General features: G+C 35.7%; 1 protein-coding gene across 1 annotated transcript in view; it reads right to left on the bottom strand.

The window, feature by feature from the left end:
- LOC111501985 (uncharacterized) overlaps window positions 1–18075 on the bottom strand; it is a 34144-nt gene extending 16069 nt beyond the window's left edge. Inside the window, exons 1-2 of the mRNA XM_074181497.1 lie at window positions 17969–18075; window positions 15260–15322 (exon numbers count right to left, since the gene is read on the bottom strand). Of these exons, the coding sequence (XP_074037598.1) occupies window positions 15260–15322; window positions 17969–18016 (111 nt within the window). The 5' untranslated portion in view covers window positions 18017–18075. The remainder of the gene's footprint in view (window positions 1–15259; window positions 15323–17968) is intronic.
- Window positions 18076–19958: the final 1883 nt, after the last annotated feature.

Genomic DNA, 19958 nt, shown 5'->3' with positions numbered 1-19958 from the left:
TGCATTAACAGAACATGTTAATTCGGAGGATCATAAAATGAATTTTGAAAATCCAAATATTTTAGATAGAGAAACCAATACAACGAAAAGAATATTTTTGGAAATGATACATATTGATAACGAAGAACATTCAATGAATAAACGAACTGATATTGATAGTCTCAGCAAAATTTACACGTACCTACTGAAATATGATAAAGAAAATATAAAATCTAGTAATTCGAGTATCATTCAGAATTTTCCCACTTGACATTGTCAGCCAAAATTTTCATTAACTGTCATTTATTAATGTTTTTCTATTTGTTTTTGAACCATTTTATATTTTATTCTCACGTTAGTAAGTTCTCCATATTTATATATTTTTTACAAGATATATAATAATAATAATAATAATAATAATAAGACGTTTATTAATCCGAATTCACAATTACATGACCAGTATAATAATACATATATTTTGTGATATACAGATTAATTGGCCTATTGTCAGCTTTCTGATACGAGTTCAGGTGCTGTTGAGGCCCAGAGGGAGAATGTATATACTGAGACTAAGATTGAGATTATTATATTTCGAATATTATGAAAACTGTCAGGTGAGTACTAAATATCTTAATGTTGAGATAGCTTCTCTTTTACCATTCTTTTGAATGACGCCATCGATTTTGTGAAGTCAGTGATCCGAAATTTGTTCAGAAGATTTGCCGTGCAGTATGTGAAGGAACGTTTGAATATCTCTTTCTTATGGGAGGGTATAGTTATAATTCCTCTTCTACGAATATTTACATTATGAACATGGCTTCTAAAGATGATTTTTTTGTGTAAATAAGGAGGTTTTTCGTATTTTAAGATTTTATAGAAGAAACAGGTTGTATGAACTAGTCTTCGATTATACATATAATCTTATTATTGTAGTTGTCCTGACGAAGGTGTGAAATATACCGAAAGCTTGACATATAACAAAGAGTTTTCTTTGTAACAGCCCAGCTATTGACTGCAACCTCACGAATTAAATCGATATATATATATATATATATATATATATATATATATATATATATATATATATATATATATATATATATATACGCGTATATATATATATATATATACGCGACGGTATAAGTTTTAGTGTTCCAGTTTTGGATTTTCCATTTTCTTGAACGCACGACAGATCAGTTTCGATTTATTGCTCGACCATAGATCATGTGGGTGAAACAGGAAAACTCTTCAAAGTCCTGCCGAGCTAAGATCCGAAGTAGTGTCGAAGGATCGGTATTCGTGAGAACTATTTGGTCTATTTTTTAATACAATATTGCAAGAAGAATACGTCCGGTAAGCGAGTATTTCTCACAAACATAAACATAACGAAGAACAGTGAGCCTGCTTCACTTCCTTGCGGTATACCTATAGATGTAGTTATAATATCAGATTTGAAGTTTTTCGAGTCTTTAATGATACTGTCAAGATGATCCTGCAAAATCGAAGAACAAAACCTTAGTAAAACACTACTGCGGGTAGACATGAACATAAGTACCCCTTTGGGTTTAACATATCAACATATTGTTTGAAACCTTTTCATGAAATTATTTTCAGCGTGCTGAGTGGCGAGTACGAGGAGTAAAAGGAAGAGAACCAGTTTGACATTCATATAAGGTCACCATTAGTTATAATACATATTTAGTTTGACAAGTTACGGATGTAGTGACCACAGTACCTAAAAGTATTCCAAAGTGATCAAAGAACTATTCAATTGGGATGTTGAGAAAAGTTGATTTTGAATTGGTAAGATTAGTATGATCTATTCAACTGTTCTTGCGTATTCAAACAAAGGGGATTGTTACGCAATTCTTCTATTTGTGTCTATTTGTGAATCTTCGAGAAAATACAAACTATGGAAATTTTTTGAACTGACTTTTTTTAGAATAATTTATCAGTCACATGTAAGCAGCTTTAACAAATCTGACCATCATTATCGTTAACCGTTATTTGTTCAACGATCATAATTCGATGCTCTAATGTTGCATAACCCATGTCTGTGATGAAATATGAAAAGTAGGGACAACAAAAAAGTAAAAATTTATTTCAAAGTGTGTGTGTGTCAGACCCTATTTTGTCAAGCATACGCACTTTTTCAGTATTTGAAGAATACTGGATTTCTTCATGTTGATTGGATGGGCAGGATCAAGATAATACTTAACAATTTACACAAAAATAACATTTGATACAAACAGTTGTTTCGAAACACTGTCATCTCCTGAGCGAGTCATAAACTAAACTAGGTATATGACGTCATCTCCTTTAATACCAAAAGTTGCATTGGTAGGTAGAGAGGTGCATCAAGGGACATTATAAATATCCATCTACTCATTAAGAACAATGTTGTTTCCATAAGCAAAATGTTTTTTTATTTCTATAGATTTCAATATTTTTGATATCAAACTTTCTGGTTCAATGTGTAGAATTTCAGGATTTTGTGTGAAATTGTGAGTGTTTTCTATGAGATGATTGGCGTAGTTGAGATCTAGTTTATTCAATCTGTATCTTCTATAATGCTCCTCGAATCTATGGTTGAAACTTCGGCCAGTCTGGTCTATATATGAAGCATTGCTGTCTTCAAACTTGAGCTTGTAGACACATTTATGCCTTGTTTCTGAAGGAAACTGAATATTTTGTTTGTAGGATAACTGAGATTTGTTAGACTCTCAAAAGGATGGTCATTATTTTTTTTGATTCGAGGGTGGATCAAATTCAAAGTTTTGTGGTTTTGTTTTTGTCTAGGATGAAGGTATTATATCCGTTCAGTTCAATTCTTTTTGGAAGTTTGACTGGTCTTGCTGGATATTTTTGAGCCTGTGTGTGTGAGTTATTGATATATTAAAAAATTGTGAATGCTGTTTGAGCTGGAGACATACTTCTTGTGAAACATAAAAAAAGTGAAGCTGTATAAAAATCATGCAAGGTCAGGAAAAAATGAAACACAGTTGAACTCAGTGAAATACTGGAAATTTTATAATGCAAATATATATTCGTTGTCAGCGAGGATTTCCCCAAGTTTTTTCTGGATTATTTTCATACATTTATTGCTTTCTTGATCTTAGAAAACACTCCTCCTATCGTTTTTCCAATGGATCCCACGTAATCCTTAGCATCATCTAGTTTATCAAGTACTTTTTCGCCAATTTTCCCCTTCGGTTTGGAGTTTCTCTTGAAAAAGAAAACAGTCATTATTTGAAAAAACTCCTTCGTAGGGCAAATAATAAATAAAAGATGAGTTGAAATTCAACTTCATTTGTTCATTCAATTGTAGAATGAATTTCTGTAGTGAGAGAATTTTTGTCTATAATGAACGTAACGAAAGACTGAAATGTTAACAGAAGAATTTCACACAAATTTTGGAAAAACTTCCATTGTTTTCCTAATATGCATATGCCACTGTTTGCCAAAAACCAAAAATTAATTTTCCTCCAAAAATATTTTCATTTCATAATAATTGGATTTAAATGGATTTTTTTTTTGTTCATCTCTTCAAGCAACTTTTGATATCTCCATTAGGTTGTGCTTTAAAAATGATGCCAAATGACATGCATATGACCGATCAAGTGATTTTTCTTCCCTGTCAAATTTGACATTTTTTCCAAAAAATGTTCAGAAAAGCAGTTATTGCTCGAAATTTCGAAGATTGGTAAAGAGAAAAGATAATTGTTTTTCCATTTTCTACCTATATACCAATTTTCAGCTGTCTAGTACGAATTTAGTTTTTTTACAGTTTTTCGAAAATTTGACATTTGCCAATTTCTCAAATTCAGCCAAACCTCAACAAAGTTAGTGCTTTATGCCTAACTTATCTTTCCAACGCATTTTTATTACCAATTGCAATTCTAAATACAACTTATTTGGCAAAAATTCAAAACACCAGAAAAAATTGTGCCAAAAATGATGCAAAGTTGATACAGTTTTTAAAAACAGATAAATATTTCACTTCATTTCTACTTTTCGTGAAATAGCTTGATACATAAGCATAATTAAAAAACAATATCAATGAAAAGTCAATAATTTATTCTTTACTGGACTTTTCAAACAGGTAAACTTTGATTTACTAATTACGAAAAATTACAACGAAATTAAACTAAGGGTACTGTGGAAACGATTGTGCTGAACTGAATAAGCAAAATATTTTATTGTCATATGATATTTGTTGAATAACTCAAAATAATCTTTATCAGTTTTAGATTTAAAATAGTTTATTCGTTGTCTAGTGTGTTGTTAAAAATGCTGAATCTTCAAGAGAAAATTGAAATCGTTTTAATATGCGGCGAGAATACCGGTCACCGACAAGTAGCTGATATTTTGAATGCCAGACATCCTGCAAGAAATATTCATCAGTCAACAGTTAGTAGGATAATAGCTAAGTTCAACTCTACTGGCTCGGTTGAGAGTAAATTTAGAAAAGCACGTCAGCCTTCAAGACATACTGAAGAATTGGAATTTGAAATATGTTTGGATATCGTAGAACATAAAAAAACAAGTATTCAAGATATTGCAGATAGAACAGATGTTAATCGAGAGAGTGTACGACGTATTTTACACAAAAATAAATTAACGCCTTATAAACCGAAATTTATCAATACATTAAAAGGAAGGGATTTCGATATGCGCTTGTATTTTTCTTTTTGGTTTCAAGGGGGAAAAGAAGAAAATTATCATTTTCCTTATCAAATTTTATGGACAGATGAAGCGACCTTCTCTTCAAATGGCGTTGTGAGCTCGCAAAACTGCAGGTGGTGGGCAAAAGAAAACCCACATTTTGTAATCGAATGTCGAGATCAATATTCGTTCAAGACGAATGTATGGTGTGGATATTAATCGATCAAATTATAGGACCATACTTTTTTAGACATAGTTTAAATTCTGCGGACTACCTACACTTTGTGAATACCGAACTATCTGAAGTTTTGGATAATATGCCCCTTCAAGTAAGAAATGTTGTGTGGTATCAGTGTGATGGTGCACCTATTCATACTACAAGGGTGGTTAAAGAGCGTCTTTTGGAAATATTTAGGGGCAAAGTAATCAGTCGCAATATGGAACACTTTTGGCCGCCTAGATCTCCTGATATAACCCCACAAGATTTTTTCTTGTGGGGTAACTATAAACAAAAGGTGTATAAGCAAAGACCTTTTCGAGATATAAACCATTTAGAGGCAGTTTTTCGAGAATGTGTTGTAAGTACGAAACCCCGTAGTATAAAGAATGCAGTTAAAGATGTTTTAAAAAGGACAATTGATTGCATTGAACGTGGTGGAAGGCACACCGAAATGTGACTTTTCATTTTGTATTTATATTGGTATTTACATGGTTTAGGCATATGTTTCGATTTGATTTAGTGTTCTTAATTTAAATTATAACTTTATTTCAACAGATGTTTGTTAGAATTTTTCACGGTTTAGTTTTCTAGGCAACAAAATCTAAATTGATTTCTGAATTAATTTTGTTCATTCATACCTCATAAAAGATATTTAGTAAATGTGAAATTACTTCCGTATAATTCCTTCCCTTAGTTTAATTGCGTTGTAATTTGTCGTAATTAGTAAATCAAAGTTCAACTGTTTGAAAAGTGTAGTAGAGAATGAATTATTGACTTTTCATTGATATTGTTTTTTAATTATGCTTATGTATCAAGCTTTTTCGCAAAAAGTAGAAATTAAGTGGAATATTTATCTGTTTTTAAAAACTGTATCAACTTTGCATCATTTTTGGCATGATTTTTTCTGGTGTTTTGAATTTTTGCGAAATAAGTTGTATTTACAATTGCAATTGGTCATAAAAATGCGTTGGAGAAATGAGTTAGGCATGAAGCGATTCCAAGAATTGCATTTACCGGATACCCTGTGAGTGCGGAAAATCCTATATCAGTGAAACTAAGAGGCCATTGAATGTTCGCATTGCCGAGCACAAGAAACACACACAGCGAGGGGAAACTAGCAAATCAGGAATAGCAGACCATGTTTGGACCCATCAACACAACATCGAGTGGTCCCAAGCTGAGATCTTGCACAGAAAGGAACATTGGTTTAGGAGAAAATCCAAGGAAGCCGCATACATGTTGTCCAACAACGTATTCAGCCAAGCCAGCGTAGAAATACGCAACATATGGAAACCCATCATCAAGCAAAAATGGCCAACTCCCGCCAAAACGGTCATCTCCCACGGAATCAGTGAAGCGGAAAATGGAAAGCGGGGATAAATGAAAGTACTCGAACGACCTATAAATAGTCATCTCTCGGAGGAATCAGTCCAGTCCTCACCCGAAGACGATTGTAGATACTAACAATCGAAACGTCGTGAACTAACGTGACTTGGAAGTCCGAACTAGTGAAAAAGCACTAACTTTGTTGAGGTTTGGCTAAATTTGAGAAATCGGCAAATGTCAAATTTTCGAAAAACTGTAAGAAAACTAAATTTGTACTAGAAAGCTAAAAATTGGTATACGGATACAAAATGAAAAAACAATCATCTTTTCTCTTTACCGATTTTCGAAATTTCGAGCAATAACTGCTTTTCTGAATAATTTTTGGAAAAAATGTCAAATTTGACAGGAAAGAAAAATCACTTGATAGGTCATATGCATGTCATTTGGCATCATTTCCAAAGCACAACCTAATGGAGATATGAAAAGTTGCTTGAAGAGATGAACAAAAAAAAATTCCATTTGATGCGGACTTTATGTGTGACACTGTATAATCATCATACAGGAAATGCTGTTATCAATCAATAAATTGATGTATGTAACCGTTAATACGTGGTAGGAAATCATAATGAAGAAAACAATTGAAACTTTCTATGTTTCTACCACTTTTATTTATAACTAATGTTACTGCAGTTTCGTCCTATAAAGACATTTTCAAACTAATACAATAAACTGAAAATGATTCATTACATTAGCCCTTATATACCCCTATAGGTAATTGATACAGGTATTTGGCTTGATTGAGTACCTGAATTTACAATTTACAATGTGGATATGCCAATTTGAAAATCGGTGAGTAAATTATAAATCGATTTGATCATTTAACAGGTTGCACCCACACGGTTTATGCTCGTAAATAGATTCGGGAATTTGTGGTTGCATACCAAGGAATGGTTTGAATGGTTTTTCCTAGTCTGAAGGACTTTTCAGGTTCAGTATACCGTTTTTGGAAATTTCGACCACATTGTCCCACATAAGTTTGAAAATTTCCTTACAGGACGAAACAATTAAATGTAGTAAAAAACATAGGAAGTTTAAATTTACTGTTATTATCTGTTGGTTTAACAAACTTATCAATCAGTAAAATTAAATATTCCAGTTGCAGGAAAATTTTGAAATTTTTGAGAAAACGACAGAGAAGCCAGTAAAATCAATCTCGTCTATGGTCCGTAGATTCGGTCCCGTAGGTTTTCATGTTTTTTTCGTAGTTACAGGGTTTTCACAATTTTTTCAATTTCCATTTTCTTCCGAGGTCAGCAAACTGTGTTTTATCTCTCGAATCTTGTCTCAAACGATTGCAGTCCATCTATTTCAGTAGAATAGATGCGTCTTGCGTTTCCTCTCCAGTTGATGAATCGTTTTTTCATAAAGCATGGGGACTTGGTCCAACATCCATCTGGATGTGCCCTAGATTACACGCCTTTCTCAATGAACGTTACTACTAAGGAAAAGGTTACCCTTCTCGATTTCATCTCATCCTTCCAGAAGCGATGTTTCCATTGTCGATACCGGAAAAGTGCCTTAGATGGTAATGAATAACTCGAAGAGCCGCGTTTTGTCGATGAACATAGGCTGGTGCCGCATAATAGCTGGGCTGAAAAAATCAGTTTCGACAATTACGTCTTCATCGGCGTTAAATTTTTTTTCAGCGATCAGTCTCTTGAGGTTTGAGAATAAGTAAAAAGTCACTGAGGACCAGATCTAGAGATTACGGTGGATGCGAAAGAAACTTGAAAGCCAAGTCATGCAATTTTGATATCGTTCCTATTGATTTGTGACAAATAGAAGAGATTCTGTCAAACTCTTCAATGATGGTATGTGATAGTCGTTGGCGGATTTTTTTTGTAGTATGTAGTAGCTTGTAGTAGGTTCACCACATGCAGTCCACTCAGATGACGATAGTTTCGACTCTGGTGTGAAATGATGGAGCCCTGTTTCATCCATTGTTTTTTTTGTGATGAAAGAATTTCAAATTTGCATATCCAAATATTTATGCACGGTATGTCTAGGTAGGTAGATCTGAAGTGAGTGGATCTATTCAACCCTCCGCCGCAACCCACAAGGGTTTATTGTGGCTCACACCTACTCACAATGAGACAAATAAAACCAGATTCTTAACGAAGCCGATTAGTTTGAATGGTAGGTGGTCTTTCAGGTCAGATGGTGAGAGTATGGATCTACCGAACTTTAAGAACCTGAATTGGTCCCCAGCGGGACAGGCATCATTTTTCAGACAGAGGCGACACACTGTCTTCCGACAGTCCAAGTCTCTGCATATGATGATTCAAATGATAGTGACCTGTGAGAAGACCTGTTAGACATCGTATTTCATCCCTACTGTAGTCCAACAACTATTTGGTATCAAGCTTAGAAGGGGAATAAACGCCTTGAAGTGAGCCAATCCTGAAAGATTCTGGCAGAATTCCTTCTTGCCATCCAGGTGTTCAGTGTTTGTTTGGCAAAGCCCAAAGCGATGCCAATTACAGGTTCTGGTTTGATAAAGCCGCTTGCAGCACCCTCCTTCGCAGCTTCATTGCCTTCCAGGCCAGTATGGCCAGGAATCCAGACCAGACACAATTTGTTGAGTCTTCCTATCGAGGAGAGTCGTTTTTGGCAGTTTGCTACCAATTAAGACGTTGCTCGGTAGGAGCCAAGAGCTTCCAACGTCGCTTGACTTTCCGAGAATATTTTTATTGACTTGTGAGTGAAGTTGGATTTATCCAATCTCTCCGCACACAATTCAATAGTGTGAATTTCCGCTTGAAATACAGTTGCATAAGTTCCTAGGCAGGTAGATAACTCTGTCCTGGGTCTGCGACTAAAAACACCTACCCCAGAAACCGGAAGGTGTTTTTGGTCCATCTGTGAACCAACAACTATCTGTTCTCAATATGCTGTGACTTCCAATGTCAACCAACAGTCTGTTGCACTCTGCATTGAATTGATTTGTGCAATTGGCAATGTGCACAAGTCTGTATGCAGTCCATCTAGCCTCTCTCTTCGGAAAAATGTGAAGAGGAGGTAGATCTAGAAGGATCTCCATGGCCTCTGACGGTGTGGTACTGATGGCACCACTGATTGCCAGAAAAACCTATCTCTGTAAGCTAGAGAGCTTCGCTTGGGGTGTTTTCTGTAAAACCTTCGGCCACCAAGCAAGTGATAATTGGTCTGACAAGCATCACATGAATCCAATGGATTTGTTTGGGACCTAAACCCCTAGTTTTACCACAAATCCTTTGACATGTCCATAGAGACATTCTGGCTTTGTGTAAAACTTTTCCCAAGTGAGCGTTCCAGGTAAGTCTTTTATCAAGGACAATGCCAAGATATTTCACCTCCGTTCCAAATGGAATGACCACACCATTGAGGGAAAATGGCGTTAGATCGTTCAGTGTCGATATGTCATAGATCCATTTGCCTAACACGTTCCTTTGATATATTTGGAACCTCAACTATCTTGATCAACTTCACTTTGCGATCATTAAAAATTATGTTTTCGTCAGTAACATATTTTTTGGGGTGGTCACTTCGTGCATCCATGTCAACTCGTTCAACATAAGCAAACCACTTCTCAATAGTGGATTTCCCTGATGCAAGGTCAGTTATGTTTATTAACCCAAACATTGACTACAACAGTAATTTTTCCGCCAATAGAAAATGCTTCATTAACATACAAGATTCCTTTTCATCCATTCAGTGTGGAGAACTAAACCAAGTTCATCAGCCATTTGGGCAGCTATCCTGAAAAAGAATGCTTCAATTTCTACTCTTTCATGGACCATGCAGAGAAGGATATTTGAATTCCTGGTGACTTTACAAGTCCCATTCAATATAATTCTGTCATGTAGACACTCTAACCTAAAAAGTCCACGACTTTTCTACCGTCGGGGGAAATAAAACCGTGAAAAGTAATCTCTTATGGAGATGCACCATTTTCGAGTATTTTCGTCGTGTTAGTACAGCTTCTCCCGGGCACATTTCACCAATTCAAACGAATAGAGTGAAATCGGAACGCAAGAATATCCGTATAGCAGCAACTTTGTCGATACCTGCTGATACTTGCTGTGGCCGTGCCGTGCCCAAATAGAGTTTACGTCTCTCCAGCATCCAGATGGTACAGGAAATTTTTGTTTACGAGCTACACACCCTCTACGAAATCCCAGCATTATCTTCTTTTGTGATGGACCGTTGTACATGTGTCTTTCCGCAATTTCATACCTAGATCATGCGTATACCCTTTCACCACTCTCAGGAATTGATGCAGATCTTCATTTCCAAAGATATAACGTTCAAGATCATCTACATGAAACGTATGTGTGACTTCATGCCTTCGGTTTCCAATGGTGCTCAACCTTAAGCAGATTATTCATAGCAGATTATTTTTTGTATGTCATCGGCATCAACTTGCTGTTGAACATTTTCAATTTCATACTGCAGTATACTCTCGAATGGAAAAAGAAGTCTCATCACTAAGTATTTACTATTTTTGGAGTTTACGTACGTAATTGTGTATAAATATATAACTGCTGTTATAAATATTACCGGAGTTTTATTCCAACACCAAACCGTTGTTTTAATACCTAGACACGTGTTTCGATCACCAAGAGATTGATGATTGAACTAAAAATACGTACAGTGTTAACCTTATTCATAACATAGATACCTCTTCTAGGTACCTGCATCTTAAGTGTCTAAAATTGATTTTACAATGTGTCCTTATGTAATAGGAAAATCTGATAATTATTTTAACAAGCTATATAGTATACTATTAGGTATTGGTCCACCATCGTGGATTTGTACACTCTCTTAGGCATCTAATTGCCTGTTGTCGTTAACTTGTCTAAATAATCTTAATGAACTGAAGTCTATGGAATGGTTTTGTTGCAAAATATGATGAGCGACTGCTGATTTTTCTGGTCTTCCATATTTCAGGTGTGCCAAGTGATCCTTATATCTTATTTTGATAGATCTTTTTGTCTGTCCATAATATTTTGCATCGCAGTCCTTACATTCAATTTCGTAAATTCCAGACTTTTCCGAATTCTTGAACAGATATAATTTCTGATACAGTTCACTAACTATAACAAAAACTTGAAAATAATTTGTTGTTTGTCTTTACTCAATGAAACGCGCATTTGTGACAATCTCTGATATTAATTTTAGTGCGCATCTAAGATCCAAAAAGCACCTATATATATATAATTTTAGCTTCCTAGGACTTACCAGTAGAAAGAAACGGAGTTGAGTGAGTGTTAAGTAAGTGAATTTCACATTTATGAGTCTAGATAATTATCTGAAAGCAGTTTACTTTCACCATCATAATAACTTACACCAGAGCTGTTACATAGCATGGAAAATCAATATGAATAAATCGTTAGTAGTAAACATCGCGTCATCCGAAACAATTCTATTATTTGTTTCCGGTCATATGCCTACATAGCCTACATAGTTGAGCAATATATAGGTGAAAGGAAAACCAACATATGAATAAGAAAAGGATAACATGGCATTGGAGAAATTCTCAGGTATTCAGAGTGTAAAATTTGGGAAATCCTATATATCATTATATGACAGTGATATGTAATTTTCAGCCCAAACATGTCCTTTCGGAAAAACTCTAATTTAGGCATTGTAAGCTCTAAAATGAGTCTCTATCTCTATATTATTGAGTCAAAGCTGAGATTCACTTCCACTCAAAATTCCATATAATAATTTTTCGCTTATTCCTAAATTCTCTTCGTTTTTGCTTGTGCCAAACTTTATTCCTTTGTACTATTCTGCCAAAACACTATTTTCTTCCGTAGTCTCTCCTTTAGCATTTTTCTCTCCAACTTTATTTCAATATCTGGAATATTCGGCACCTCACAAAATGTTTTGGAACCAAAACAGACCATCTCCAACCAAACTGAAGTTAAACGTTGACAGACCCTATTGATTTCATAATAAGAGAAGCCTCAATTGAAATTTCGTGTCAAAGGTCCAACTCTAACAAACAGCGGATGAGAAAAGATTACACTGAAGGGCAAGCTATAGTTTAACAAAAAAAGTTAACGATTCTCAATGTACTTTATTTTACTGAATACACAATTACGAGAAAATCATTTTCTTCACTTCTTCTTTTTGCCTAGAGATTTTAAGTAAACCCTCATATTGTTGAACATTAATCGAATCATGGTTTTCAGGTTTGTATAAGGAGTGAACATTGATATACCCAAATTGATCGTCGGGATAGATGAGCTCAGGATTTTTTTTTCCAAGAGTCTATCAATTCTAAGTGCCAGCCTATCCATCAATCCAGGAGTTCCAATAATTTCGTCCGTGGTAGGACGTTTTTTGGCACTGCAGACAACTGAACCCTTCAGAAGAGAAAACAGGGTTATATAAATGAAATTTTGTTCATTGAAAGCTCACGATGATTCAAATGTTGCACAGATAAAGAGTTATACTTCCCTGTTGAAAGCTTATTTTGTTTTCCATTTGAAGCGCAACAGAGCAACAGAGCATCCTGTAATTTTCCTTGATATTTTGATCATCGCAGTACAGTGTTTTAGAAGTAACACCTCTAAAACTCATTTGAGTGGCGTTTGGGTGGCTAAATCTTTTGATTGGACAAAATTTAGTGAATGCGTTTTAAGATAACCAATGATTTAGTTCGTCTCTTTTATTTTGTTCTCATTCCAGCTAAATATTTTTTTTTCTTGAGAAAGTGGCTCTTCATGAGTGAGTCAGATATACATAGAATGGTCAAGAGTGACACAAAAATATACCTCGGTTTTACTTTCTTCAGAACAAGGAGGAAAAAATACGAAACTCCGTTCCAATTTTATGTCATTGAAACAGAAACCTCACCAGAACTCACTGCTGATGCAGCTTCAGTGTGAAGCTCGTAGTGAAGTTGATTTTTCAAGGAAACAAAGAATTTGAGATATTCAGCATCATGAATGAAAAAGATTGTGAAACACTTCGTTAAACAACTCCAACGAAGGAACGTTACATTTGTGATACATCATCAAAATAGTTTCGCAGTATTCACTGCATTCAGTACACAAACTTTTCAGAAAGTATCAACCTCTGAAGAAATGAAGAAATCAGTCCAAGAAATGAACCTGGAATAGAAAAAACTATGCTGCGATGTGATTATTTTTGAATAGAGAGAGAGAAAGATGGAGTAGTAGATGGCCAAAAACTTTCTTTCCCAGAAAGGAGAGATTATTGATGAACCGCACTTCGAATTCGGAAAAAGCAAAACCTTGTTCCTTAGAGATGATTTCGTAAATACATTCATGATTCAGTGTAACACCTTTGATACCTATGGCAGACTGAAGAAGAGCAATGATTCATATCTGTATCTGTATCTGTAGGGTAGGGAGTGTAAGCCCACAACACTTAGGCTACATGTGACACATTGTACATCCTCCCGAGGAGTTGTCCTCCTAGGTCATCGTCCATCCTCTCCAAAACAGGACCAGGCCAAGACTCGCCGAACACACACTCTCTTATTGACGATAACTCCGGGCACTCGCATAGGATATGTCTGACAGTCTCATCTTCCTGTTCACACATCCTGCATAGAGCTGTGTCCACTAAACCCATATTATGGAGGTGTTTCCTCAGTTGACAGTGGTCAGTCAGAAATGCAACTGTTGAGCGTAGTTTTTTCCTGGTCATCACCATATATTTCTTCGGCGCCAGCTTCCCAAGGTCGCCCAGGGTGATCCTGGCAAGATTGCATCTTTTGATTTCATCTCATCTCTTGAGGGATTCAGCATGTGTGTCACATTTGGCTAGATATGGGATCTAATTTCAACTTGAAGTGACAATTGCCAGAAAAACAAACAACCAATTTCATGATATTCGTTAATTGAGTCTTCTTTCGATTCCATAGATGGGGTTTTCGTAAGGAAAGATGTCATCGTATGTATCTATTCAGGCTTTATTTGATTAATTCAAATTATTCCATATTTTATTGGTAGCAATGTAACCTCAGCTGTAACCCTGGTATTGTACAATCTAGTATCCTTTACATACCTTAGATTCTTTCTGATAGTTTTGTTGGCCTGAATATTGGTTTTCACGTTGTATTTACCCAATTTATTGCTGTGAAACTTCTGTAAAAGGACAACTGATTGAATTGGACACCACAGTAACCGTTTTGTATGGACGATTTACAGGAACAACTAAAGTACACCTCAGCGCGTTAAATCCAACGTGAAGGCAAGTGATGAATGATGAAAATCATTCAACAACAAGTAATTTCATGACAGGTTGCAAATTGATTTTTATTTTTCACATTTTTTCCACAACAAAAGATATACTGATCACGAATCCAATCAGTTTCCATTAGTGATTGTCATTTCAATTTTTTCAGTATTCGTGGATGAAACTGGTCTTTGAAATACTTGCTTCACTCTGTCTTAATTATCCGACCATGTCTGTAGATGACTGAGCAAAAAAAAAATTCCTTAGATTTACACCTTGTTACACTGGAGTTGTTGGGTTTGTCGTTGGGTTTGTTGAAGAAATATTGAGGCTTCAAAACTATCAGATACATTTTGGTAATTCTGAATGTGCTTAGATATGGATTATGGAAGAATGGAAGGATGTAGGGTGTGGATCTCAAGTGATGAAGATGGTTACTAAGTTAGCAAATTCCTCCACAGGGTTATTCATTTCAAGAATGTCAAGTCATTATATAGAAAGTCGAAATGCAAATGAATTTTATGCGTCAGTTGACTTCATCTATTCAAAAACATTACTGAATGCCTCAACACACTCAAGAATTGAATTGAATTCGATAGTATTTGACAAATTTTGGTCCAAGACTTGAGTGGTTTAAATCTGGATAACCAAAGGAATCACCTCTTCCAATAAATATTTTCCCAAATTAATTTGTTCTTCACATAGTGTGACAGTATGTTTTCCTCTAAGGACTTACAATCCTTTGGTGTTAAATGGGTTGGATATATAAACTAATCTGCAAGTCACAAATACGCATCAATCATATGAAAATACCTGGAAACCTGTGTCCACTCCAAACCTGATGCCTTCCTGCTGAGTCTGGGCCACCATGATACCCTTCAAAAAAAGGAGAAAGCGTTGAAATTCAAATAATTTGAAAGAAACTTTGATTGGATGACAATATGACATTTTGATGTTATTATGTGAATGGAAACAATAGATAAATCTATTTAAGAGATTGAGAATGTCGAGAAAACCTTCAATGAAGTTGAAGAGATATATCTGCCTGCCCCTAATGGTTTGAAAATTCCAATTTTTCTCAAAAAATGGCCAAGCCCCAATTGTCATTTAATTACGCCTAATTGATCAAACACCGAAAGTACGTCCATTCGATGATGAGACTGAAGGGTGTGAAACGTTATTTTCAAACATCGTCCAACAAAAACTCAGCGACTCGATGACGAAGTGGGACTGTTGAACTAGCATAGTGCAGACGTAGAAAGTCTCTTCTCCCTATCAACTTTCCAACGGAAAAAATATCAAGATTCGACTAAATTTACATTGAAAGTAATCGGTTTTTCCTTTTTTTTCAGGATTAGAAATTATTGAAGTAGACCTTACAAAATTAAATGGCTGTTTCGAAAAGATCAACGCCCTGCTAGGCGTAGGTTGGCTTCAGGGGCAATTCATGCCTGATATAATCGGTCAGTAGCAGGTCGCTTCAACGTGGGTGCTCAGTTAACTCACTCGAATCGACCGCCGTGTTGGTCGGTGGTTCAAGCCCCAGGCTGAACGCTCCATTTTCACTTGCTATCGTCCAACCCGTGTTAGGAATCACGCGTTAAAAGATAACCCTTCAATTTTTCCATTGGCATTTTTCTTTTCTTTATGTGGTCTCTTTCTATAGTATTTCTGTATTTTATTCAAATAGATTCCATTCATGCAGTCCATATGAACAGAACCTATGAAATATACAATTTGGAATTCAGACATAGGTATTCTATCTTCTGCATGATCTTCTGGAAACTTGAAGCTCTTTTGGAAAACTTGTTAGAATTGCATCTTCATGATGGAATAGTGGAATACTGGGTCTATTATTCATATATTTGATTCATGATAATAAATTTGCAATTTTTCCATAATAATCACATATTTTCAATAACATTGATGTATTATCACCTAGTTAAAAGCCTTGGCCTTATCTTTCATAACCTCATTTGCCTAATATATACAAATGGCTGTTTTCGAAAACTCCGTTCGTGAATGTTTGATGAGAAAAATAATTACTATTTTTTTGAGACGTAAAAAAAGGCTCATAAGCATCTTTCGTCTATGATCGTTCTGCATTTTGTCGAATAATGACCATTGAGTCGAATAACTGTGAGCCCCGAAAAGACGCAACCATGAAATATATCTTCCTTCATTGACCTGCCCAAGATCTTTGCATGGTGAACCGGTATGATATTGAGTGTCGAGAATGAAAAATATGCTATTTCAACAGTCATCGATGAGTCTCAATATTATCTCTTCAACTTCAATTAACCTTCCTACGTTATTGAATTCTCCATCTCGAACTTCATCTGATGGTGATGATCAAGAAAGGCTATATTAGGCTGCCTTTCAATAGAAAATAAATTTCTCGAATTGATAACTCGGAATATTCATCTCTCCAACAAAGAATCTGGTAGATGCCTGCCAAAAAACAACTACTTCCCTGCTTAAAACCTCGCTAAAACTAGAGACAATGGTGAAATTATTCGATTAGATTACCTACAGACCGGTTTAGAGGTATTACCTCTCGTCATTGCAGGAAAGATCCGATCCAAACAGCAAAATCCCTGGGACTCTATCAATTTCACCGCCACTCAACTGCAACTAGTAAAAGCTTCATCTCGTGAACAAAGCTTCAAGCGAGGAAAAAACATCCCATGTACCAATACTTTCACAGAGATCACACCGTGTACATGTGCATGATAATCCAAAATCTTGAAGAATTAACGGACCCCAATCGAAACAATTCTGTTCCCCAAACTGATAAGTTTCAAATGCCAGGGAATATACAATCCAACTACCTCATGATTACGGTTCTGAGAGTGCAAATTTGTAGCAGTAATTCCATTATCGATTTATCAATCAGATCTGCCGAAATGTATGCTCATACTTGTGGGGCAGAGAGTTCTTACTGCAATTACCTCTTGTGACAGGCGTAAATTCATCTCGAGGTAAGTCCTTCCAGCATCCACATGGTGTAGGACAGTTCCCTCTAGAATCAAATCCTGTTTTGATAGAAACTCACACTTGTTTGTTTCAAATTCAATACTGATAGCATGCATATGATCTTCCTCCATAACTGATATTGATCCTATTCTCTTCTAGCAGAGAGTCTGAGATCAATCATGGGACTGTAGAAAGTATCCAAAGTATATAGACTATTGATGAATTATCACCAAGTAGAAAAGTTTCAGTTCATATATTCTCGTTGTATCATTCAATGCAAGGCAGAGTATTCCAAAAACTTATGCCGTCATAGACTCTACACTGAACCTTTGCCTTAGAGAGGTACTCCAAATTCAAAATTGTCTTTTCCACCAATCACAGAAAATTGTAACCGTGAAAAATGCTTCAGTATTGCGATAACGAAAGTTAACAATTTTCTTAATAAACTTTGATATTTGACGCTTACAGCGACAATAAAACATATGGAGAATGGGCTTCATTTGAACCATCGTGAATCCCGTTGAGAACAAAATCATCAAAACTTACCAAAACGATTACTAAAGCACACACAAACATAAACTTGTAGTTACTCATAGTGAGAAAGTACTTATCAGTAGGGAACCGTTGCACGTTCAAACTTTATATACCGATTTTCCCACTCGTTTCAATGATTTTTCATAACTAATTTCACAAATGATAAGGAATTATCTCGATTCTGAATTATTTTCAATATTACCATCAATTAGTGGAATAATTTTACATTTTCAATTTCAGTGACACAAATAGTTACGTTCGAAAAATGAGGAAGTTTTGTTCATCTTTGATATTCAAGGATTGCGTTTTCTGACGTTTTGTCTTCGTAGGGAAAGATTACGTCACTCGTACTTTCTCAAGTTCATTACACAGAAAGAGTCGAGTGCAGCAATGCATTAAGGGTAGTAATGTGGAACTTTCAACGGCTTCTCTGGCATATTTGTCTGCCAATTTGTTTGTTATGCCAGTATTTCCAGAATTGAGAGCTGCGTTGACCGTGAAAATACGGTAAACTTGTAGTATGGGACTTCACTTGCGTTGACACGGTCACGGCTTTCCATCTGGCAGAAAGTTCGAAGTCTGCTGGAACCGCAGCGAAAAATTGAAATGAAAAACATACCAAAATCATGGTAACAACTATCTGTTCTATCCAGTAGCAGTTGAAACTTCTGGTGTTTATGGCCCGAAGTCTTTGTTATTCGTTCATGAACTCGAAAGGAGAATAGGCCAAGCAACGAAAGATCGCCGTTCTACCTCTTTTTTGATAGGAATAATAAGTATTGCTATTGCGGTCAATGAACTCAGGTCATTTTTGTTCCCCGAATATGAGTTGCAGTCCTTGTGGTTATGGTTCTGTTTCAGTGGAAGAACTTCATGAAACAAGATCCTTGATCCTTCATAGATCCTTCGTCGCTTGGAAGGATCGATTGCAACTTGGGAAATGATTCTTATGCCGATTCTGCGAAACATGTTCTTTCTTTGAATCAGTAGAGAGTTGTTCTGAAAATCTTGAGAAAAAAATAGATAATTTAGGAAACACTTGCTACATGAATAGCATTTTACAAGTGTTGTTCATGACGAAAAATTTCAAGATCGAGGTTTTAATGATAAACGAGAACGAGAATATTTCCTACTTTTCCACCAAACTCAACACCACATTCTTCAACTGCAGAATGTGGTGTTGTATGTATAATATTTCCCTCCAACCGATTTTCTGGAGACATTGAAGTCTACTATATACTTGTTAGGACAACAAGAGGATTGTTCCGAATTCTTGGGGTTCTTGTTGAATACTCTTCGTGAGCAAAACAATAGCAAAATCAATACTCCTGGCCGCTCTGGACTGAATGATTCCGTATAGTCCATCTCGTCTTGTGTTTGTAAATCTTCTGCTGAAAAAATCTTCACTTGTTCACTTTGTAGTAAATGTTCAAGAGGTAGCAAAAACGTATGTGAGTTTCTGGAACTTCAACTAGCGTTTCCTAATATGACTAATAACCAGTCCGTACAAAGCTGAAAATGTAACTTATAACAGGTGATGATCGATTGTATTGCCAAACATGCGCCAAACTAACTGACTGTTATAAGAAAGCAAGTATAGCTGGGTCACCAGTCAATCTAATAATAATTTTGACGATCTTCAAAAATGACTCAACCTCTGACGTAAACACCAAACTCTTACGAAGGTTTGAAATAGATGAACACTTCAATCTAACAGACCACCATTCTAATTTTCATACAGTTTTTGTTCACTGTGGTTCTGTCGTTGAATCTGGTCATTATTACGCCTTGGTCAAAGACGAAACAGGCTGGTTTGACGATACTTGGGTCACTAAGTATTCTGGCGATGTATTGAATTTATTGGAGCCTCTGGAGACACTCTACATTTTGTTTTATAAGAGAGACGACATTGGCAGATCAAGATTTTTAGATGATGTGGTGCTGCAGGCTTTTCCGGGTTTTCCTGCAGCTGAAGAAGGATCTTTTGAAGCCTATTATTACC

This window comes from Leptinotarsa decemlineata, unplaced genomic scaffold (genome assembly GCF_025532065.1).
Source record: "Leptinotarsa decemlineata unplaced genomic scaffold, Ldec_3_MD MMD2_tig00026314_RagTag_RagTag, whole genome shotgun sequence".
NCBI lineage: Eukaryota > Metazoa > Arthropoda > Insecta > Coleoptera > Chrysomelidae > Leptinotarsa > Leptinotarsa decemlineata.
Note: the sequence above shows the minus strand (reverse complement) of the source record. Positions and strands in the feature narration are given on the sequence as shown.